Raw genomic sequence first — 23,905 nt, forward strand, 5'->3', positions numbered from 1 at the left:
GATGTCCCACCAAATGCCGATAAAATGTTCCTCGCCGTCCCCTCAGGCGTTTCGCGCCCTTTTTGCCCGTCGCGCGCTTCCCGCCGCTGCGTGAGGGGACCGGGAGCACCGGGGGGACAGGGGGCAAGGAGCGAGGAGGAAAACTCCCCGATGGGCGCTGCGAGGGGCTCTGCTGGCGCTGCAGCCGGCCCGGGGAGCCGGGAGGAAGGTGAAGGTTGGCCGGCCCCTGAGCGGCTCCCGGCCCGGGGGCAGCAGGGCGAAGAACAAGGAGAAGGAGAAGAGGAAGGCTGTGGGGGCCGCAGCCATGTCGGCCGGGGCGCACAGGTGTGAGCGGCGGTGCCACCGAGCCGTGAGGGGAGAGCCGGGACAAGCAGCAGGACCGGGTGAGTGGCGGATAATGGGGTGCTTTTATCTAGGGTATAATTTGATAAGAATAATATTTTAGAAAGGCCAAGCCATTAAAACCCAGCAGGCACACTCTCTGTGGAAGCACTTGAGCCACGTTCCTTTTGGAAACACCGAAGTGGTCAAAAAACTTTGCCAGGCCCATAGCAGAACGAGAAGTCTCGCTAAGTTGATGCACCTTTCCAAAGATTTTCCTAACTTTATAAAGGAATTTTCCCACTGCCAGTAGGGTGGTGAGGGTGCTGTTATTATTTTGGCCTGCTTTTTATATGCTATTTCAGGTACTGTTTTGTTTTCTGCTTCCGCTCTGCACGGACGATATTTTACTATAAAATCTGTCATTTAACGTGACAGAAGGCACCAATATGCAAGTTGCAAGCAATTCCACGAGACCTCCCCCTCAGAAAAGACCAGGGTGTAGGGAATATATATGAGGGGCATGGATGCCTGTCTGTGGAGCTCTGTGTCTGCCCACTCCAAACTGCGACGGGAGCAGCAGCTCACGGTAACCGAAGGCTACAGCCGAAGCCCGTATTTGCGGCATTGTTTGCCTGGCTTCAGCCGTACCCTGCGGCTCGACGTCCCTGTCACGGCTCCGCCCGTGCCTCAGCGCCTCCCCTCCCTCAGGCCCGCCCTTCCCTCAGACCCGCCCTTCCCTCAGGCCCGCCCTTCCCTCAGGCCCGCCCTTCCCTCAGGCCCGCCCTTCCCTCAGGCCCGCCCTTCCCTCAGGCCCGCCCGCTCTGGCCGCGATCCCGGTGCCGGCGCTGCCCCCGCCTGCTCCCCTCGTCCATTGGTTGCGGCGGCGCTTCCGCCCGTGAGGACGCACAGAAATGGCGGCGGCCGGCGCGGCTTTCTCCTTCTCCTCCGCCTCGTCCTCCTCTGCCGCGCTGCTGCGCCCGGGCTGGGTGCCCCTGAGGCGGTGGCGAGCCCTCGCTCGCAGCACCAGCAGCTCCCCTCGCAGCGCCGCCAGGTACTTTGCGCCTATCGGATATTTTCCCTCTTTTCATTCACCTCCCTCTCCTCATCCTCCTCCTCCATTCTCGTACCCCTCATGGAGCGGCGGGTCCAATGGGCGCGGAACGCCTGGGAGATTAGATCAGCGGGCTCGGGTGCCCCTCGATTGCCCTTCGGTGTGGATGCCCTCGGATCCCCGCTGAGCTCCGCGGTGCTTCCCGGCGAAACGGGGAAGAGCGGGCGGTCAGCGGGCCGTGGCCCTGGCCTTGGTGATCCATCGGGGGTTTAAGCGGTGCTCTTTAAATTGAAGTGGCCTTTGTGATGTGACCTTTCTGCCCCCTCGCAGAGGGGCATCTGTGAGTACACCTTGGCTTGCTCCTGCTACCTTAAAGAGCCTGTCCGTGGATTTATACGGAATTACTGTATATATTCATCATTTGGTGGCAAACAGGGCATGCTTTGGTGCAGTGGGGATCAGTGTCCTGACAGTAATCGCCCTCTGTGTCTAATTTATTGCATTGAGTGTAAAAGGATTCTGGTTTTGCAGCACTGCAGCTCTGGGCTCTTGCCTGGGTGTGCATGGGAGTGTCTCTCTGAGCTCCTGTTTGTGAACCTTTTCTTTTGTATGTCGTTGTATTAAGACCTGGCTGGAAGCTGACTTAAGAGATTCAGCAGGTCACAAGTGCCAATGCTGAAAGCACTGTGATTTCAAGAATAAAAAGATGAGTGAACTGAACAGCCATTGAAATAAACATCTGCCCCCTTGGATGTTCTGTGCATTGAGAATTGTTTCTGCCAGTTTTGGGAGAAACAGCTGTCTTTCTGCACCAGTGCTTGTCCTACTTCTGTTCTGCACTGCTAGTAACTGTTTTTTCCAGTTCTACAAAGCCTAGATGTTCCTGCACTAATAAATTTCTACAGGTTTTTATGAGGTGTGGGACATGTTGTGATGCTCGATATTAGCTCAGGCTTTTAGAGTACAAATCGATCTAAAATAGCAGTGCAGATCTTTGTTTCTGTCACGCCCTGCGAGCCACAAGATTCATAAACAATAAGAATTTTCTGTTTTAAATCCATGCTGGGTTCAGAGTAACAGCATCCATGGGTGGGATAACAGCGGGACAGGATGGTGTAGGAACATAGATTAAGTGTGTCATTTAATTTGGTTATGAAATCTGTCACAAATCTGTCATTAAACCTGTCATTGACCAGCACCTGGTCAATGTTTTAGTGTGTATAAAATTTACAATAATAAAAATTCATGACTTGGTTTCAATGTCTTGAATAGCCTACTGCAGTGTAAGCTTTCTGTACAGGTGATGCTTTATTTGTTCATGCAGTTCTTGTATGATATTTCCATCAAAGGACTTGGACTATTTAGGTCCTAAACCTAAGAAGCATCAACATATTTCATTATTTTCTATTTTTATGTTTTACAAATGCAAGAAATGCTATTTCCTGACTTCCTTCCCAGCAGCTATGAAATAAGAGAAAAATATCGTTGAGGCTTGGACAAAAAATGGTGTAAATAGTCCTATGTTAAATCAATTTTTAAGGAAATTAGAAGAGGCAAGGGGGTAACTTTCCTTAAATCAGTAAAACTTAAGGGCATAAGGTGTCTCCTTCCTGGTGAAATTTTAGACCTCAATATTGTCTAATTTTTTATCTCTATAGTGACGAAGCAACCGTTATCTCAGGGACCAAGCTTGCTCACCAGGTTTTGAAAGAGGTCCGAAGGGATGTGGAGTCGTGGATATCTGCTGGGAACCAGAGGCCTCACCTCACTGTCATCTTAGTAGGAGACAATCCAGCCAGTCACATCTATGTCAGGAACAAGATAAAAGCAGCTGCAGCCGTGGGTATGTCATATAAGTGTTCCTTGGGCAAGGGCAAGATACTCTTATTTAAAAAGATAAAACTAAAGCAGGAGGAATTTCCTTAGTGTGCTAATTAAATTTTGTACCAATGTCTTCCATGTTTTCTCTGATGGACCTCAGGAATTGCATGGATGTATGAGGAAGGTAGTTTTAGTGTGATTTGGGTGGGAGCCATAAATTTCATTTTGCGTCTTTAAATAGTGTTTGGAAGCAGATGTTAAGAATCAGATTTTTGGACTAAAGGACTAAGCTGCACAACCCTCAGTTTCCTTATTCTAACCTGTCTTCTTGTTGATTTTGGTTTTGTTTTTATCAGGCATTTCTAGTGAGATCATACTGAGGCCTAAAGACATTTCACAGGAGGAGCTCCTGGATATGACAGCCAAGCTCAACAAGGATTCAAGAGTTAGTGGTTTATTAGTTCAGCTGCCTCTCCCAGGTATGTGACATCTTTGTCCCACTCCTCATACACAGTCCATGTAAGAGCAAAGAGTTCAGTGGGTCTGGGCTGCAAGTGAACCTTGGACACACAACAAACTCTTGAAAGAGGACATGCATAATGAAAGGTTAGCTGAGATGTTAATTTGTTTTTTTTTTTTTTTTGTTGAATGTGCGATTCATTTTAAAGAAAAAAACAAATCCTGAGAATAATTTCATGTGTAAAACTTGCCTTTTTTAATGATCAACCAGGGTGGTGTTTCAAGGCATTTCACAGAATTTATCCAGTGTAATCATCTTTATTTTTTTATCATGTTGCACTGGTTTGCCTGGGGTTTCATGCTTTCATCCCCTATATCATGAAAAATTGTGCCATGTAGCAGATGTTGCCGTAGCATTTCTCATAGTGATTCCAGGTTTTGCCTTAAACATTTGTTTATGCTTTCTTTGTTGGCCCTGAAGTTCCAGGTGGACTTTGTGCAAAGGCCCTAAAAAGCCTTGACTAAATTTTTTTGGTTTTTTATTTACCTTCTCCTAATTTGTAATAAAGTTTCACTGAAGTATCTCCGGGAAGTAGCTGGCAAGGTGGTATTTTTTGCAAAAAAAAACAAACAACTGAACTGAAACTCTTTATCTGTAAAAGAGCAAAAATGGGGCAGGTGCTGGGAGTTATGGAGGAAAAAATGCTTTGGCTGCACTTGTAATAATTTGCAATAAACAGTAGTGGTTGTGATGAGGAGGGTTTGTGCTTGGTGTTAGGTGGAAGTAAACGGGCCATGTACTGAGATGGATTTGCCACAAGGTGGGAGTACAGCACAGGTAAGGAGCCACATCCTGACCTTGAAGGCAGGAGCTGAGGGAATGTGGTCACTTCCCTTGGAGCAGACATCTCTGGGATGAGCAGTGGCAGGTGGTGTAATCAACAAAGGTTCATTACAGCCATGAGAACTCGGGAAGGTGGAGCACTGGCAGCCTAGGGATGGAGATCTGATGCCTCTAGCAAGGGGTGCAGGCTTGTGCACTGGACTCCCAGTCCAGTGCTGTGTTCCCAAAAATGGGAGGTGTCAGGTGTCTTAGTGGTGAGGGTACCCTGGGAAATGGTTAGGTACCGCTTGCAGAAGTGCATTTTGTGTTTATGAGGAGGATGTCGGGTCACTGCAGTCTGCTCTCCAGCTGTCTGCTTTCACCAGAGCACAGTTCACAGCTTCTTGTGGTTTTGAAATGTGGTGGGTTTAAACCTGGTCCATGTGAGAAAAGAAAAAAAGCCTGAAGATAATTCTGGCTGTGTCAGTGGAAGTGTTTGATGCTTCTGCTCTGAAATGCTGAAGTCCTTCAATAAGGGTCAGTCCTAAAATTGAAGATTGTTGTCCAGAACTCTGTCACATCTGTCACAATAAGTACTTGAAGACTAATTATCCTCCATGCCACCTGTCAGACAGGCATGGCTGTTGTTTGTTAGGAAAAGCCCCAGAACAATTTAATCAATAACAGAAGTTTGTCAAAATTGCAGTATAGTCTGTGTAGTAAAGTTAAATGTGCAATTTATCATGAATTGGAAATGTTCAGCAAGTTCTTTCCATAACAGATGTCAAATATAACTCAGATAACAATTATTTATTTCTTTCCTCCAAGGACCTTAATAAACTAAGGGCCCAAAAGCTAAGTTAGCTCATTTTCCTTTTTTTTTTTTATTTGCCTTGTAATGGAAGGAGGCAAAGCCTAGAAGTAGTGAAAACTTCATCAGTGGAGGCTGCTTATCCCAAAATTGAGGTTGTTGTGTCAGTTTGGGGCTTTTTTGCAGCACACCACACAAGGTGTGGCTTTTGATCAACATTGGGTTAAAAATGGGACCCAATGTTAATAGCTTAGTTCCGTTGCACTGTTGTGAGCTGGGCCAGCTTAACTTGGAGCAGTGTCATCTTTACCTGGGGAGAGCAGCTTTTCTGTGCACCTTTTGAGTGCATTACTTGTGACAGCTCTGTGGAGACTCTCCCGTATCCTAGTTTGAATTGCCCGAAATGTTAATGTTTGAAATGTTAATCTATTTGAGACAGAAGGTGAAAATCCATACAGTGCTTTTTTCCAAATGCCTTTTGTGCTATGTTGTTGTTTTCATTAGTCTTCCCTTTTGAAAAGCAGTCTTCATTTTTCATGTGCCAGCACCGGAGGCAGTTGTTGTGTAAACAGGAGATGGTCTGTGTGCGAACGCTCGGCAAGTGATGCCCGGTGTTGTCCTGCAAGTCGAGCTAACAAGGGAGAGGAGGTGCAGAGAGGAACTTGGCCTGGAGAGTGGCTTGGAACGACAGCAAGGAAATTTGTATGGGTATCAGATGATGTTTTATGAGACTGACAATAAGATAATGAAGGGATTATTTTGTTCCTCTGGAAATCGAGAAGTGATGTGGGAGCAAACCAGGAAAAGGCATTTCTTGGAGCCAAGAGAATCTGCTCATTAAATAACACTGTGGCTGTCTCTGCAGTTGGGTTGGTTGGTTTGGGGTGGCCTGCCCGGGACAGTGTTTTGAAAGCTTCCCTGAAGGAGAAGGAAAGTGTCCACATCCTCTTCCCAGGCCCACAGCTCACTTGTCTCCAGCTGTGCAGCTGCATTTCTTCCCAGTACTGTAAACCCTGTTCTGGAATTCTGCAAGTCAGTTTTGAGTGTGGAAAATACCCTTGTACGGCATGAGTTATTTATTTTTTTCCTTTTACATAATTGTGTCTATTATCTGTCTGTTTCTGGGAAGCTAAAGACAGACAGTGTGGAGGAGGTGTTTTTCAGAGCAGTCCTCTCCTCATCCCAGGCACAAGGAAAAGCATGGATGCCAAGTTTGTGTTGCATGAACAACTGACTTGCCTAAGGGTAACAAGTCGTCTTTTGCAAAAGCCATTTAATAGGTTACTCCACATTTCTTGTTTTGTTGGTTTTTTGTTTGTTTTTCTTTAATCCCCAAGTTTACATAAAAACAAGGTTATGGCTGCTTTCAGTCTCTGTGGGGCAAGTTTCAGTTCTTTCATCAATGTATTTAATATCTTAATTTCTGAAGTCTTTTCTCATTAGGATTCTGAAGGAAACTTCCTCTCATTGAAAAATGGAGAATCAAATTGTAAATGATAGCAGCCTGGTTTAACTTGAGGGTTTTTTTAATTGGAAATCTTTTAACTGGAGATTGCCATGGTTTAAAGTTTATTACATGCTTATCTTTTAATTATCTAGCTCCTTTTAAAGCAAAACCGCAAAATCCTACTGAATTAGAACATCCTGTTTGTGTCTCTAAAATATTTTACTGGCAACATCTGAATTTCTTTGTTGATACTCAGTTTGCTTTTTGGGCCAGTATGGGATGTTCTGTGGAGCTGTTCCTCGGGGGTGTTTGGCACTGCAGGTTTACACTTGGGCTTGTAACTCTGCACAGAGGGGTCTGGCAAACACACATTTTTTCATAATCAGTACTAAAGTTTATGCAGTATAAGCTTTAAGCAGTTGTAGAACTCTCCCATATCATTAGTGCACATGAAAAATGCTCACTCTGGATAGATATGAATATGAAATTAGGTGCAGGCAATGCCATTTCAGCCATATTCAGTGTTTTGAGATCACCAATATCAAGGAGTTTTGTGTATTCTCAGTTTTCTAATGAAGCAGGATATGTTTTGGTCCTTCTGATCAACAGTTGACTAAAAAAGTAGTATTGTTAGAAAAGGAAGGCTAGACCTGCCAAGTTATTTCAGCTTGAGATTTCCATGAATTTGTTTGAAAATTAGCTCATGTATGCTCTGTGGGCTTAGAAACCAGAAAAATGCATATAACTGTTCTCCGGTGGTTTGTTGGGGTTTTTGAGCTGCTTCATATTTAAGACTTCCAGATTGCAGAAGTGACTCTGATGTGACTTGCTTGAACATTTCTTCTTATAATTACTGTACTCATTCTCAGCTGAGTTCTGGGCTCTCATGTTTAGACAGAATCTGTTGTATTAGCACTGTGACAAATGCCTTAACCTAATTTTCAGTAAACTGCTTGAAAAGGTGGAAGTGCCTTTAGGGGGAGTGGAGCTTGTTCAATCAAGGGCAGTGATTAATTACCCTGGCTGTTAATTACTGGGCTGTGTGCTGGTGCGTGTAATGACTCTGTTGGTATTGATGGCACCTGGCAAGTGCAGGAGCTGTAGCTGAGAGCTGTGTGCCCCCTAGATCACATCGATGAGCGGACGGTCTGTAACGCCATCGCCCCTGAAAAGGACGTGGATGGCTTCCACATCATCAATGTTGGACGTCTGTGTCTGGACCAGCCTTCCATAATCCCTGCCACCGCTGCTGCCGTCTGGGAAATCATAAAACGGACGGGTAAGGGACTCACCTGACCTCAGACTCCTTTTGTCCCTTTTTTTTTGTCCTTTAGGTTATCCCTAAATGCTTTGGGCTGATGGAAGAGCAATCGTTTAGGGTAATAATCTGAATAATAATGAGCTGCCAACTAGATGGGCTCTTGTGCCATCAGCAGGACTACTAATCAAGTGTAGACAGTAGTACTTGCTGGAACACTTCAGTAACTTTCTGAATTTTATAGTTTTGTGGGGAATTTTCTGTGCTGTTCTTGGCGCCATGATTATTGTCAAATAGGAGATTTGAATGCGTAAGATCTTGTGGAGAAGGGGCGAAAAACAAAATCGGAAAATGGGAGCACTTAATTCAGTACTGAAAGGGGGAAAATGCGTATGTATTCAGTATTTGTAATATTTTATGTAGAACATTCATGTTCTTATTGGTAGACATAAGTGTTTCCCTTTGTGGCTGGAGGAGGGAAATTAAGTCCTTGCTAAGGATGATTCAGATAACCTGAATGAGCTGTCAGTTTTCTTTCTCCAAGGTTAAAGCTGAAAGTTGTTTTGTGGATTCATCCCTCAAACTCTGCCTTGTGGGTTTTCAAGTCGTGTTGATGTCAGCAGACCATAACAACAAATAATTCTGTCATGAGGGTTGAGAAGAAGGGTTTAGGTGTATCAAAACAGTGGAATGTAACTTTTTAATTATTTTTTTCCTACAAGGAATACAAACATTTGGAAAAAATGTTCTTGTAGCTGGAAGATCTAAAAATGTTGGAATGCCTATTTCAATGCTTTTACACACCGATGGAGAGCATGAAAGGCCTGGAGGTAAGTCCAGGAATATTGTCTCAGTGTTTCCATTTGTGAAGTCCTGAAAATAAAGCTGATTAGAGGACTCAGATTAAAGAGAAAGCTTTCCCACTTCTGTCAATACTTGCAACCAGACCAAGAAAATAAATTTTCTCAGGAGAGCAGCTTCTGGACCTGACTTTTCTGGTATGAAGTCATTGCTTCCTCCTCCATTTGAAACAGCTATCATTCACCTGGTCCTCGAGGGTGATGCTTGCAGTGAGGCCTTGAGGAGCTGCAGAGGGTCCTGTGATGTTTATTATACAGCCTCATCCTCATGCCTGTTCAGTATTGAGTTCACACCTCCTACATATGTGAGCACACACACACATGTGTACCTAAACATGCATACAGAGCCATGTGTGAATAACAATAAGGTGTGCCATGACCCATGTGTTGTGCCAGTGAGTGTTGCCTGTGAAAGTACAGGAATGACCAGCCCAGGAACTTGTCAGCGTGAGCTCTCTGATTTGCTTTCTGCAGTGCACTTTATATCCCCCTGGAAACTGGGAGTTGTGGTGGAAATAGTTTTAAGTAATTCTAATTACACAAGCCTACATGTGCTGCTATAATTGTGCTGTAGAAACGAAAACAAATATAATTTAGATAGAATGCTGCCCTTTTGCAACTTCATTTTGATGTTAGAAACTGCCACGGTGGTGTGCATGAATGAGGTAAACATGGATATTTAATCCCAGGCCTATTTAATTGGAGCAGAGTGAAATCTGTTATTAGTATAATAAAACACTAAAAGCTTTATACTAATCACAGAGTTGGTTTTTCCATTCAGCCTCTGTGGGAAAGTTACTATTTGGAACTTCTCTCAGTACTTGAATTGTAATTACCATTGGTGCATAGTTCTGGTCTCATCCTCATTCCCACGAAAATTAGTGGCATTTTTTGCCATTTGCTGCAAATACTGGGTGACATTTGTTACTGGCGGTGCAGCTGATGTTTGAAGTGGGCTTGGTGCAACACAAAGCCACGTTACGAGCTACTTACAGGTTTCCCACCTGGAAATGAGGAGACCTGGTGACCTGCAATGCTTTCAGCAGCTTGTTGCAAAACCCTCAGCAGCTGCATGGGCAGTTTTTGGCTGTACCTAAATACTGCTTCCAGCTTTTGAGTTGATTGGATCCACGGCTCAGCTTTCTTGGCTCATGTCCTGGGTTTCTAGTTCCTGTTTGACTGTCTGGTGGTGCAGCTCGTTTTGGGGGCCCGTCCATGCGGGTTGTTTCGGTGCTTCATGGTCTTCTGCCATTGTTCTGGTTCCTGACATGTCAGATGACTTCCCTGGCAACCCTGCATTGCCAGTGGTTCTAAGTATGTCACACATTTTTTGTAGGGACAGGAGAATGTTCAGGTAGTCCCTTACTGACACTGGAGTCTAGGTACAGGAAGAGTGAACTCCTCCAAGTTATCTTAAGATAACTAATCTGAAGAAATGGATTTAATTCTCAAGTAGTTTTCTAGTTTTCCAGTCTGCTAAGTGTTGGCACACAGTATAAAGCAGCTGGCAATGAGAAAACAAAGGAACAAGTACTTCTCTGATAATGAGCTGGCATTGAGTGTGTGGCTATATGCTGTGTACATGATGATAAATACTTCTGTATTTGGGCATATTTGGTGGAGTTTTCTTCCCTGACTGACAGATTGGGCTCTCCTTGAAGATCTGGTTCTTCTTCTGTGCTTGGGTTCAATTTCTGCTTCTGCTGTGAGCAGCAAGAGATGGGCCTGGGTGGCATGTGGAAAGGAAGGCAGGCCAGGCCATGGTTTCAGATTTTTTTTTTTTTTTAATCTTTTTAAACTCAGGAGGATAGGGACCAGAGAAGACCTATAATGAAGTGCTGAAAAATAACTTTCTCAGGTTATCAGTCAAGAAAGAGTTTTTTCAGCAACTGGGCTGACTTGATTAAGTATTTTTTATTGAGAAGTGATGCAAGGGGTGTGGGTATGATACTATTTTTTATTTCTTATTTTGTTGTAGGTTTCGGTTGGCTTTCTTTATAGATTATGAGTAAAAATTAAAAGTTGGGGGCTGTCTTCATTTGTGATGTTTCATATGTAGGTACACTCATGTCCTGCAGGTGGCAATATCTGATCAGATGGAAAAGCTATGTCAACCCCTTCCAAAATAAATAATGTTCTGTGTAGGCAGGTCAAGAGACTATCTCTGTTTTATAAGCTAGGGAACTGACTTGGGAGTATCATGTGGGATCTTAATTGTAAAATATATTCCTCTTCTTTCAGCAGAAGTAGCAGTGTAAAAATAGTTGTTTATTTTCTGTTTGGGCATGATCACAAATAAATGGAAAACTTCCCCTTTCTGAGGTGTCTGTAAGCTTCTGGACTGCTATTCTCAAGGTAGGGGCTTTTTTTTTTTTTCCTTTTTTTTCTCCTTTCCTTTTTGATAATAAAAGCAGTTACTTGGTTTCAGGAGCTGACTACAGACACGTTCCTCACTAAAATCTTAGGGGAAAATTTTATTCCTCAGAGATGACCTTGTAACTTTGGATTTTATCCATTGGTTTTTCTCAGCCTTAGTGGTGAGTAATGATCGTGATTTTGGGCAAGACATACTTCTTTTGCTTAAAGCAGGAATCAGAATAGACTCTATTTTTTTCAAGCCCGTGCTTCTCTTTTTTCATTACCTGCAAGTGTCTTGATCTGCTTGTCTTTGGGAGATGGTGTGCGCTGCAGAGCCTGAGGAGGAGGGATAAAAGGGGAGGGGAAAGAGCAGAGAAGCCAGAGCACAGAAAAGTTGAAGATCAGATGCCTGAGAGAGTTAATAAGATGAGAGGCACGGATTAGATCAGTCAGACACGTTCCAGAGGGAGCAGATGTGATGGTAATGTCTGAGAAGGCAAAAGGTTTTAGATGAATTGTGAGTAACGTGGCCTTGGGTGTCTGTGAGGAGTGGAAGGCAGTGATGGGGGTAAGTAGCACCTGAACACTGTGCAGTACAAATAATTGCAGAGAGGGTTGGGAGGAGTCTTCTTCTGAGAGCTGTTCACTTTGCTGCTTGCTTGGGCAGTCCTCGAGGGAGTACCTCACCTGCTGTTGGATGCAGTAGGAGACTTCAGACCCTCTCCTTGTGACTGTTTGTGTTTGGGTCTCTCCCCAGTATCTCAAACAAACAGCACAAGGGTTTTTTTCCTGTGTTACTGGGAGGGTGTATTTGTAGCTCTTGCCAAGAAATGTGGGTGTCCACAGGAGCAGAAGGATGTGTGCTTCTTGTGCTTCTGCTGGTGTATTGAAGCTTTTGTGTGTGGCAAACAACTGAGCCTTGTGGTACCCTGTACAAATTTGCCTTGATAAAGCAGACACTGCTTCTGAGCTGGGTTTGCTTTGTGGAGTTCCACTCAACCTAACGAAGCCATGGAAGGGCTTCCCTTCCCATGGAGGGGAATTCAGTCCCCAGTGTAAAAATTAATTCATCCTGGAAGAATTTTTAAGAACAAGTGGTTTTTTTGTATATGTGAGCAGTAAGTGTTGTGAGTGTTCTGCCTATGCTGATTTAAAAGTCACATCCCAAGACAAATCTGATCATCTGTACTGTTGTTACTGTACCAAAGTAAGTAATTTGTGCCTGAGAGTAAATGCTGTACTTTTTTGTAGCATTCTATATCTGACAGTTAATTGTTTTTCTCTTCCATTTCAGGTGATGCTACAGTGACCATTACTCACAGGTACACCCCAAAAGAGCAGCTCAAGATCCATACGCAGCTCGCTGACATAGTAATAGTTGCTGCAGGTAATGCAGGTTGTTGTTAATACTCCAACTGCAGCATTTCAGACCCAAAACAAGGACTTTGCAGTCTGTAGCACTGGCTGTTTCACTGAATAATCGGTGCTCGTGCTCACTGAGGCTGTTGCAGTGGGTAGGATTTCTCCTTGCAGGAAGGCCAAGTGATTTGGCTCTTTGTTCTTGCCCTTCACACTTGCAGACTCATAAACTGTTTCTCGTCACATGCGACACCTTTCCCTTAGGGAGACTTCAGAGTGAACTCAAGATTGGGAACCAGTCAGTGCATAGTTTATACAGGTATAATTATGCAAATTAAAACATTCTCTGTGCCATGGAAAAATCATGAGTCATTTAAATTTTGACAGGAGGGTTTCTTTAAATCAGCTGGAGGCTGCATTCATAAAACCACAGTATCATTCCCCTGCTGTTAGAATTAAGGCCAACCTTGCCAAATTAACCAGAGGTTTGGGTAACCTATGCTATTAATGCCTGGATTTTTTTCTTTTACAATTACCATGTCAAGAGAAAGAGAAGGGTAATTGCCTAAAGGAAGGGGACTGAAAGATCAGGGTCTGTACTCTTAAGGCTGCAAAAACTGAAATACTTAACTAATTTGTCCCTAATTTAACTAATTTGTCCCAAATTTAACTAATCTGTCCCAAAGAAGCAAGCGGAACTCTGCTTCTATGCAGCCTTTGTTATTTGTTTACAGGCATTACAAGTAGAAATCAAAATCAGTTTTAAAAAATCGAACAACCCAACTTACTATGACCTTAGTAAAATTCTGAGTCCCTTTGCAGTTCAGGGATATCATCCTTCTCTTGTACCATTTTGTAGGACTACAAGAAGATTGTGTCTTTCCTCTTTTCTATTCCCTTTCCCCCTCCTTTCTCATCCTCAAGACACAAGACTTCCTTATGTACTTTCTAGATGAAGACAAGCAGTCTTTACCTGTCTGAAGCTTGTCACTTCCTGTTGAAGTGAGATGCCCTTTCCTTCAGGGTTTAACTTGACTGCCTCTTTCCTAAGGCAGGCCAGGAGCAAGAAACAGCTTACTTGTCCCACATCTAATCGTTCAGCTGTGGGCCTGACCAGAATTCACTGCTGTGAATAAAAGGTAACAATGGTGTGCTAACTGGACATAAACCTGTAGCTTTTCATCCAAATTCACTGCTTCTGATTTCATCATCACTGATTTTTTGTGCTGAACATGGTTTGTATTTGTTTATGCTGGGAGTTGAACGGTCCAGTAGCAATTCAGCCTTGTTTACCTTTCACATTATTTTCCTTGTGTCATTTGTAACAGGAGCGTGATACAACACTCATTACACAACTTGAGATATACTTGGAATGATAAAAAACCTAGGGCCAGGTTGTGCAAAGAGCACACAGCCCTGCCCCAGTGTGTGCTCTGGGGAAGGCTGCGCTTTAGACAGGTGGAATCACTCCAAGCTTCCTTTTGTTACCTGAGAACTGTGCACGTTGTACCTCTGGGATCACACACTCCCCGGAAATGGGTGACCTGTTGAGTTAGTGTTGCAAAAAAGGCAACTTGGGCCTTGCCAGATGGGAACAGCTGCTTTTACAGGCCACTGCCGAAGATGTGCAAGTGGAAAAGAGTTTTTTTGTGTGTGCCTGCACAGAAGACCAAGATTGCTTTTCCAATGTGGTGCTTTTACAAGAGCCATCTGCATCCTGGCTCCTCATAGGTGACTTGCCGCAATGAGTCTGTTCTGATCTGGTGCTCCACCTCCGAGTTCTTTTCTGTTCACTTGTGTTCATGGTTTTGGTAACGCTTCAAATCAGGTGCTTCTTTTCTCTGTTACTCCTGACTGTGAGAAGATCTGTCTCTGTGTGCTGTCTCTCATTTGCCCCCAGGCTTGGGGCACCAGTTTTCCTGCTTACTTGGATTGTAACTATTCAATACAGTTTATCCCTTCCTTCTTGTTCCTATCCAACTCCTTGCACCTTCAATTCCAACGGTGCTGCTCTTGTCCAGCCTACCCCTCCCTAAAGTCTCTTGCAATACCACACAACTTTTGGATTTCTATCCAAAGCAGCATGTTTCCTGTTAAGCACACCTGACACTTTGTACCCCACCACGGCATTTCCCATCTTGGCCTGCTGTCCCTGCCTGTGTAGCCATCCCATGGAGTCTGTTCTTCTTGCTGTTGGCCCAGCCCTGTAGCAGAAGTGTAAGTGCAGGCCCACCCAGCGGTGCTCCTGGAGCCACCACAGGACAGCGAGGGAGCGATGGGAGCAGCAGGACTCTTGAACAGGTCAGCTTGCTGCTCCTGCTCTCTGGGCTTTCCATTCACACAGAGAGAAATAGGACTCCAAACGCCTGCTGCGTTTGGGGAGGGGGTAAAGGGGAAAAGTGATGACTTTTGTGTGCCAAATGCCACATGAACTTCTACTTGGACTACTTGCCCTGTCCCTATGGATGTGATCAGTGGTCCTCTTAGGTAGGAAGTGCTGGTTAATCAGACCCTTCATTCTGGTTTGCTTTCTTAGAAATTGGCTGTTTCACAGTCCTTGCATCTCATCTCAGATTAGGTAGGGCCTTGTTTTTCCTTTGTTCAAAATGTGATTCATCATTTTCTGCAGAGATTACCAGTGAAAGGTTTTTCCATATTCTTCAGTCAGTGCATTTTAGGAAAAGCTGCTCTAATGTTTATCCCTTCCTACTTGGTATGTAAAGTAGGCTTAAGTAAATAGATACACTCAGGTGGTTTGGGGGTTAGTTCATTTGTTGCTATTAAGTATTTGGCTTATTATCAAACCATTTTACAAAGGGTGTAACTGTGCAGCTTCCATTAATATGCTTCCAACCCTATCACACACACAAATCATTTACCCCCATAAGGCTGAGGCATTATCCAGTTGCCAACCAGGTTGCCATGGATTACATCAGAGGGGGATGAAGGAGGTGCAGTCAGATGTTATCAAATGGGCTAGGAAAGAGTTGGAGATCTTGGCTTGCTCAACATGAGAAGCAGAGTTTCAAGCGGGTGTCTTATGGGGGAGTGAGAAATGGAGAGCAAGGAGTGTTCCAGTGTTGCCTGTATCCAAATGACTAAGTGGCTGTGCTCCAGCACTGCTCATGGAGCCAGAGCCTCGTACACCAGCGCTTCCCTCCAATAAAACTGCCGTTTCAAAACCTTATGGATTCGCTTTCTTTTCCTTTTTGCCTTCTCCCCACCTGAGAGAAAGCTCTTTGGTGGGGAGAGGGGAGTTCAGACTCCCTTTTTAGAGACACTCTAGCATTCCTCTCAGAACAAAAAACTGATGGAATTGCTCAAGAAGCAAGGTGAATCGTAATTTTTGGTTTGGAAATTCCCATTACTGAAGGTTGGAGGTTGCATGGTAGGGGAGCAATTCCTGACAGGAGTCATATGGCCATGGATACATTTCATTCTGTAGACTTTGATGGGACCTTCCAGGTTTTCTGGGTCCTGACTGAAGCACATATTCACCATGGATATCAAGATGCTTCACATTTAAACATGCCAAAGAAATACAGTTCATATGAAAAGGCTGAGGTGGCTTGTTTTAGCTGGAGTTTCTTAATAGCAAAAAACTCCTACCCCAGGACAGCACAGAGATGCAACCCACAGGGTGTGCAATGCCCAGACTGGGTCAAGTGCAGAGGTCTCCCAGATTGCTGGAAATAGCAAGAAATTGTGTTTTGTCCTCTGTGGAGGCTCAGCCTTGTCTGCTGGGATTACTGTAACAGTTCAAATTTGTTATTGGCTGAGTGTGTTTCTTGAACCAAAACCAATCCCATGGCATAACTTTTGGTGGGATTTTTTTTTTTTTTCTGTAGTATTAGCAGTAGTTACAACCTGTGTGCAGTTGAGGAATGGTTGTTTTCAGTGTGGGGTGTATCAAGAAATATTTAACTGAACAAGTTCTATTTTGTGCATGCATAGCTGTGCATGCACATCCCTTGCTATCATTCATAACTGATAACCTCAGACTACCTGGCCAGGGTAATTAAATATGTGTTGATGATTCCAGGTATCCCAAAGTTGATTACAACTGATATGGTCAAAGAAGGTGCAGCTGTGATTGACGTAGGAATCAACCATATCCATGATCCTCTTACAGGAAAAACCAAATTAGTTGGGGATGTGGACTTTGAAGGTCAGTGAAACACTCTTTATGTAAATCTGTTGGATAAATATATTGAAGTTTGCAGGATTCACTCACAGTAAAATTTTGGACTAGGCAGTGTCTCAAATAAGACCATGTTTTCAGGAATTTTTTTATAGTTTATTAAATAAGAACAGAAACCTATCTGCTCTTAAGAAGTTGTGTGTTAGTTAGGAGACAAAGTGTTATAACTACAGATACCAGCAACCTGTAGGAAAGATACTTATGAGCTCCTCTGGCAGTGGTGCAGAGTGTCCAGTTTCTTTAATCCTTTGAGTGTGTGAAGTGTTGGACAAGTAATCAATGAGAACACTTTCTGCTCTTTCTCAAACACAGAGTCTCCTGCTGTTCATTGCAATTATTATTAAACCATGGCTTCTCAAAGCCTCCTTTTGCACTCTTCCTCTACACTGGTCTGTGGAAATGTTAACTTGGCTTTAGAAATAACCTTTATGCTAAAGTTTAAAGTGGGTTCATGTAAAAGTGCTTAACATCTTGGTCCAGGCAAGGCTAGCAGATAAAAAATGTTGTTACATATTGATATATTGATCTTTTTATGTTTAACTTGTTGCAGAGCAAGTTCACAATGTAACCTGAGTAAATATCTCTGCTCTGGAGGAGCTCCAGACTGGAATAGCAGGATTGTTGCACTTATTGGCAGGGTTGAGTGTGGGAAGCTTAGACAGCATTTACCCACATTATTAATGGTTCTCAACAGTTCCTTATTTTGATAAGTATGAAAATCACCCACAGGTTTTTTTTCACAGTTATTAACATCTTGGCTGGCATAATGTCTCAAAGCTTAATTATATTCAGAATGTTTTTAGCCAGCTGTGTGTATTTGTAATTACATCACTCCCTTAGCTCCCTGTGCTTTTACTCACCATGCATGTTAGCTGTCTGTTCAAGTCTGTGAAATTACCTGCATGAGTGCAGCTGAGCGACTGTCTTGGAATGTGTTCGGAAATGTATAGCTGGATGTGTGCAACAGAGCTCCAGGAAAACAAGTCTTTTGGAGGACAACTTGAATTTTTTTGTTTGTTTGTTTGTTTTCTTTTCCTGCCTGTGATATCACAAATAAAAGGTTCTATTTTCTGTTTTCAGAGCTGAACTAAAGTACAGAGAATTTTCAGGAGTTTGCTTTGCTTTAGCACATATGGGAGTAGTAAAGCTGTAACTTTGAGAAGCATGAACCTGCATCCTCCTTGTTTGTTTCTCTTCAAACACGAGACCTTGTGCCTGTAAGAAAGGTGTAGATTCAGTGGCAAGGCCGTGATTCAGAGTTTCAGCAATGCGCTGTATCTGTCTCGTCATGTCTGCTGTGGGTTCTCGAGATTTTACCTGGGGGGAGGGAAGATCCAAAAACGAGGGAGGAACTTCAGCTTGGATTATGCCACTGCAGTTACAAGTAGCATTTCACTGTGCATTGCCAAAGGGAAGTTGTTGTTGGTTCATTGGTATCGGTGAAAGTTTCACTAAATCTTTAACAACAACAAAAAACATCCCAGTGTGTACAGTTCTGAGTGCTAGCAAGTAAACCACCTTTGGCAAGCGTTTGGTCTGGCACTTAGGAAATGAAACAAGCCAGCATCTTTGTGTAGCCAATAATTTTATCCTTTTCCTCCTTTTTGATCACTCAGCTGAGCTTATATTTAAGGGTAAGTGAAAATGGTTTCTGCAGGCTGAGGCCAGGCACAAAAAATGACCGGTGTGACATGTTGCACCTGTGTAACATCACGTAGCCCACCAGTGTCTACTGTCTCTTCATTCACTTCTTCAGGAGAAAAATGTGGCTGTGGGGAGAGCAGAGGTTTAAGGGGGTGATCAGAGTTCAAATTTCACTTACAGAAACAGGTGGAAATGGCTTCCTTCACCAGGTCATCTGGCTGAAAAGTTCCTGTAGTGGAAATGAGTGTTATTAGATGGGTGGAAGGTGTTTAGATTCAGTTGCTTATCTTGCCAGTACTTGGATCCCATCTTCTAATCTCTGCAGGGTAGGTGAGAGAGTGAAGGTTATTTTTATCTCTTAAACAACAAAAGGATGCATTTCAGTTCTTCTTTTTTGTGTCTTTCATTGTTAAATTCAGTGTACACATGTGCAAAAATAATGGAATGCCTTTAAACAGTATTTGCGATTTCCCCCATCCCCACGTGTCCTCTTCACTTTGATGCTCCAAACTGTGCCCACACCAAAACCCAGTAATTGTTTGGTCCAGAATACTTTACTGCACAGTTCCAAGGTGTCTAAAAGAACGAGACAGGAGAACACTGTGCACGTGGAGGGCAGCTGTGAAGCACTGAGATACCCAGCCTGATACTGCAGGGATGTATTAAACTGCAAGTGCAGCTCTCCATGTAAAACCACCACAGCACACGGAGTGTACCTGCTCATGTTAAGATGAATTTGCCAAAATCTGTGGTTTGGGGAGTTGCTGTCCTGGTTTCTGGGAGCCTCAGGAGGACGAGTGAAGTGCTGGGGAGGAGGAGAAGCGGTGGCATCCCTGTGTGATCCCCAGCACCCTTTAGGTGCTTTTGGGCAGCAAGTTTCAGTGACAGAAAGGGAGATCTGCTTAAGTGAACAGTGTGGGGCATGTGTGGGTGTACTTGGCACTGTTTTATAGGCTTTTGTTGCTACACCTATAATGCCAAGGGAGGAGGAGGGCTACAAGGACCAGGAACATGAAATAAAGCAACAACTTACCCAGAACGTTTAGCTGAAACAGCTCTTTTGGGTGGAGCATCATTTCCAGGAGTAACTGGTAGAGCAGGGTAGTAACACGCCACTGTAGTGGCTCACCTTTGCAAGTGGAACTGGAAATACCAATTAAATCAAAGTTGCTTGTATTTCTTTACAATTCCTTCCACAGTTTTGACAAACAGCACTGCTGATTGTTGGGTCTTCATTAGATGCCTCTGTAGAAAAGAAATTCTTTGTGCAAGATGTTTGTGATGTGATGTAGTTGTGATATCAGTGGAGAGCTTTACACGTGAGAACTGTTCTTTCTGACTTGACGTTGTGGAAGATATTCTGGAACATTGGTGGCACCATGAGCAGGGAGGGATTCCCAGCGCTGAGCAGCAGAAGAGTAACAACAAGTAACTGATGTGGTCCAAGGTGATGGGGCTATATTATGCATTGTCTCTGAGTGAGTTTGACCACCACAATCTTCAAATCTAATTAATTAATGGAAGTGGTGGTCCTTCAGCTGTACCTTCACAGCAGTGTGCAGGAAGCCTGGGCTCTGTGACAGCAGCTGCATCTGCCGGTGTTTGCTGCCTCTCCGCGTTCATTGTGGTACCTGCCCGGCTATAGGCTGCTCCTCACTTATTGAATCCTTTCCAAATTAGCTCCCTGTGCAGCTTTCCCAAACAGTGGTCACAAAACCAGAATGTGCCAGGTGCTTTTGCTAGAGCTTTAGTTAGTTGTTAGTAGTTTCTCGGTTGATTTGGAAGATCTGCCATTCATTTTGCCATGAAGAAGAGCCCGGTCTGTGTAATCACATCACGATTCTGCTGCCCTGCAGACACTGGGGGAACCGTGGCCTGTTGTTGTGCTCCATGAGAGCGAGGAATGAATGGAAAGGTTTGTGTTAGGCTGTGACAGCAGCCAGAAGGCCAGGCTGGCTGCTGGCTAACTGGGGTCAGTGAGCTGCTGCAGGGCCAGTCGAGGTTCTTCTGCACTGAAGAGGGTGGTGTTCAGGGGCCTTACTGATACATACTGTTTGAGTCACGACACTGAGCCATAATTCCTTGCTTTTCCTTTATATTGAAATTAAAATAGCTGCAGTAAGAGAAGGATAAGAAAAAGAAGGAACTCTGAGAAATGGAGTAGATGCTCGCCGGTTGGTATCCCACAGTGGGTAGTGAGAAGAATCCCAGAACATGGGATACGTGGTGTGACTGCTGAGCACATGATTTCACACTTGGGCAGTGCTGCAGGGATGCAGGGATCTGGTGTAGCTTTACAGGGACTCGTAAAGCCTTGTGGAAACAGTGCTTAGGCAGGAATTCCTCTGCATCACTTAATGCAGATGCACAAGACCCAGAACTGCCTTCAGGTTGAGACTTGCCATTGGTTTGTGTGATTAACCCTATTAGGTGTCTGATGTCCTCAGCTTTAAAGGAACCTAAGAATGAAGGGCTGTTTCCAAAGCAGTGGATCCTGTTTTTCAAGGAAACAATCTACATTTCATTTCTTCTGAAGAATCAAAGGAAGATTTCAAGGTTCTACAGAAGCTGCAAAATAGCAGCTCCTCCCCCATAGGCTTCTAATTTGCACTTTGCAGATTGTCAGGGGAAGGCCTGGGAGACCAGCACCCATCCGGAGAAAGCAGGAGTAAAGCTGTGGACAAAGTTCCTTTTTTCCTGAGAAGCAGAAGTGGGACCTGATGGAACTGGCAGCACAACGTCACCTCCCCTGCTGCCGTGAGATCAGTCACACGTTTACGTGCTGTGTGAGAACTGGGCTTTGGCCTGTTTCACTTGACAGGAAAGGAAAGCCTGGTGATGTTTTTGAGGCCAAGCTCTCCTCCCCCTTTCGGTCCCTGGCATTCATCTTGGAAAACTACACTCACCGTATCTGTATTTACTCTTACCCATGGAAACTTATCAGATGGCAGTTTGCCCAGCACAGACACCGGCTGTGTGTTCAAAATCTGGATCAGCTTCTGTGCATAAGCTATCGGGGTGGTTTTATGCCAATTGACACAAAATCTGGCTTCTGCCACACCTGCCCACAGGGATTTCCATAATGGCACAATACAGGCAGAGGAATTCCCCAGCAACTTGGGAAAACAGTGCACTGTGTGTTTCCTGCTGGGTAGAGTTACTGACACCACAGGCAATGCATGTTGTACCTGACAGTCATTGGAAGGCTTTCTTAAGGAAATGCACGGTCTGGTTGTGGCTTATCCTCTTTGTAGGTAAGGCAGGAATAGTTTGAATGACACCACAAAAAGAGGTAGGTAACATTGCCATGGAAACAAACATATTCCAGTTTAAAGTGCCTACAGTGTTTTCTGTGCTAGTGGCTGTGTTTTCTTCAGATGTGGATACATTTCAATAATTATGATGTTAATCTGGGAATTCATACTAACTGTATTAACTGTAAGCACCAGTCTAAAACAGTAGGTGCTTCAAAATAGCATGACTATTAAAAAGGTTAATTGTTTGTGTTTGAGAATATTAAGAGTAACTGTTGTATGACATCTTCATTAATTAGTTGTATTTTACATCTGAAGAAAAACCGCATTGTAGCTTGATTTCCTTTCCATATATTTTAACTGTATATGTCAGTGGTGGTGCCAGTCAGCAGAGTAATTAAAACCCCCCTGGTTGTGTTCACCATCTCTCCTCAAAGACGGATGAACTTTTGTTCTTCAGTTCAGTGAGATATTCGCTGTTGACTTTGCTAATGCTCTTGTGAGGTCCCTGCTGGGGTTGCGGTTCAGACAGCATTTTATTAATTTAATTTACCTGTGCTCTTCAAAACTAATGAATATCATTTCCCAAAACCCCCAATATCCTATTTTTATAATTCTTTTGTAATATTTCTGTTTTTGAGACCTTCTTTTTCCTGATGGTTAAGCACCACATAGATTCAGGAGATTCAAGATAAATACACTAAAAGCAGTAGCAAGTGATCTTGTTTATTCCAAAGCCAGGTGCCTGGGTTTCCATCTCTTAACCTCTTCCCACAGCCAGGCAGAGTCTGCTCTGTAGTGACTTCAGTGGAATTGAAGGTGTTTGTGTCAGTTATGCTTGCTCAGTTGTCTCTCCTGTGTGTGTGCCTTTGAAAAAGCAATGCTTCTGAAAGTGGGGTGTGATTTATGAGGTTATTACTAAGCAAGCCAAAAATAAACCCCCCAAAATGAACAAGCAGAAAAGTCTCTCATGGTGGCACCCTAAAAAAAAACCCAACTCTCAGTATGAACAGGGTTAGTCAAGTGCTTATTGGTCAGACTATTATTATATATTAGCAAATAACTTGCTACAGTTTGTCCTCCAAAGTTGAACAGAATTCCTTTGCAAACAACCTGTAATTCCAATCGATGGCATTTTGCACAGTAGGTAAGAATATCAAGTCAGGATTTATTGCTAAATTATATGAATTCCTCATACAAACAGGTTAACTTAATGCACTCAAGGTGTACACTGAATTTGAATGATTGAACATGGCTCATGGTTGGAGCTAATTCATCAGTAACACTTTCCTGTGTGCTACTTTGCAAAGACCTGCCCCTTTGCATCTTTGCTGGATTTGGTTTAATCCAGGCACCCTAGTAACACTAATTAAAAAAATTAGCCTTCTCTGGAGGAACTGAGTGTTTATGGCTGAAATTCCAATGGGAGTTTTGCCACTAGAATTGTATTTTTCCTTGAAGGCATCTCTCATCTTTGTTGTCTACGTTGTGGAGCAGGAAAACAAATCAGACAGAGGACTGTACGCTTTCCCTCTCCGGTTTTAAGTTTCCTTCTGAGATCCCAGGGTGTCTTTATAGGATGTGTGGGATGGAGGCTGACTGGATGACTCCGCTGCTGCTGGTGCTCTGCTGTCGATGGCAGCAATTCCAGCAGCCTCCTGCTCTGCATGCTGCTCCCCAGGATCACAGAGCGGGGGGGTCACCTCCTTCCCTACAGAATGGCATCCCCAGCTGCCATAGCTCTCCCGGATATTGCAGGTGCAATGTCTCAGCTGGCAGATGGGAGTGATGCACAACCACTCCTGGGCTCATCCTGACCTGATGCCACCCAGATGTTCCTGGGACAGCTGGTCAGCCAAGGTCACGTGTGAAAAAATTGCCCCTTCCCAAAAGAATTTGTTGGGATTAACCTTCCATCTGTCTGAGCAGAGGCTGCGTGAGTGCCTGTGCTGCCATGGGGAAAGGGGAAGGTGCTGCAGGTAGATCAGCTGGAAGAGGTTGTGAAACCCTGGCCCAGAACTAGCCCTGGGTAATGCATTCAGATTAGGAGAAGCACCTCGCAGCCCCGGTCCTGGCCATGTTCCATCCCTGCCCTGGCTGCAGTAACGCTTCTGCCTTGGCTTGTCCCTTCCCTGCAGTACCTGCCAGTCACAGCCCTTTGTCCATGTGTGGGCTGTGGAAGGGAAAAACTATTTGGAAATGTTCTTAGTCACTGCCTTTTTCTCTTTTCTCTTA

General features: G+C 44.0%; 1 protein-coding gene across 8 annotated transcripts in view; it reads left to right on the top strand.

Annotated features, from left to right (window-relative positions):
• Nucleotides 1–1,168: 1,168 nt before the first annotated feature.
• The window catches only part of LOC107203094 (methylenetetrahydrofolate dehydrogenase (NADP+ dependent) 2 like), a 60,836-nt gene continuing 38,099 nt past the window's right edge, over nt 1,169–23,905 (top strand). The window contains exons 1-8 of one of the 8 annotated variants that reach the window (XM_015624577.3): nt 1,176–1,375; nt 3,034–3,218; nt 3,553–3,675; nt 7,863–8,015; nt 8,717–8,824; nt 12,507–12,599; nt 16,614–16,739; nt 21,035–23,899. In XM_015624577.3, the coding sequence (XP_015480063.1) occupies nt 1,236–1,375; nt 3,034–3,218; nt 3,553–3,675; nt 7,863–8,015; nt 8,717–8,824; nt 12,507–12,599; nt 16,614–16,739; nt 21,035–21,117 (1,011 nt within the window). In that variant the 5' untranslated portion in view covers nt 1,176–1,235 and the 3' untranslated portion in view covers nt 21,118–23,899. The other 7 variants (XM_015624578.3, XM_033513375.1, XM_033513377.1 and 4 more) reach the window with 7 other exon arrangements.

This window comes from Parus major, chromosome 4 (genome assembly GCF_001522545.3).
Source record: "Parus major isolate Abel chromosome 4, Parus_major1.1, whole genome shotgun sequence".
NCBI lineage: Eukaryota > Metazoa > Chordata > Aves > Passeriformes > Paridae > Parus > Parus major.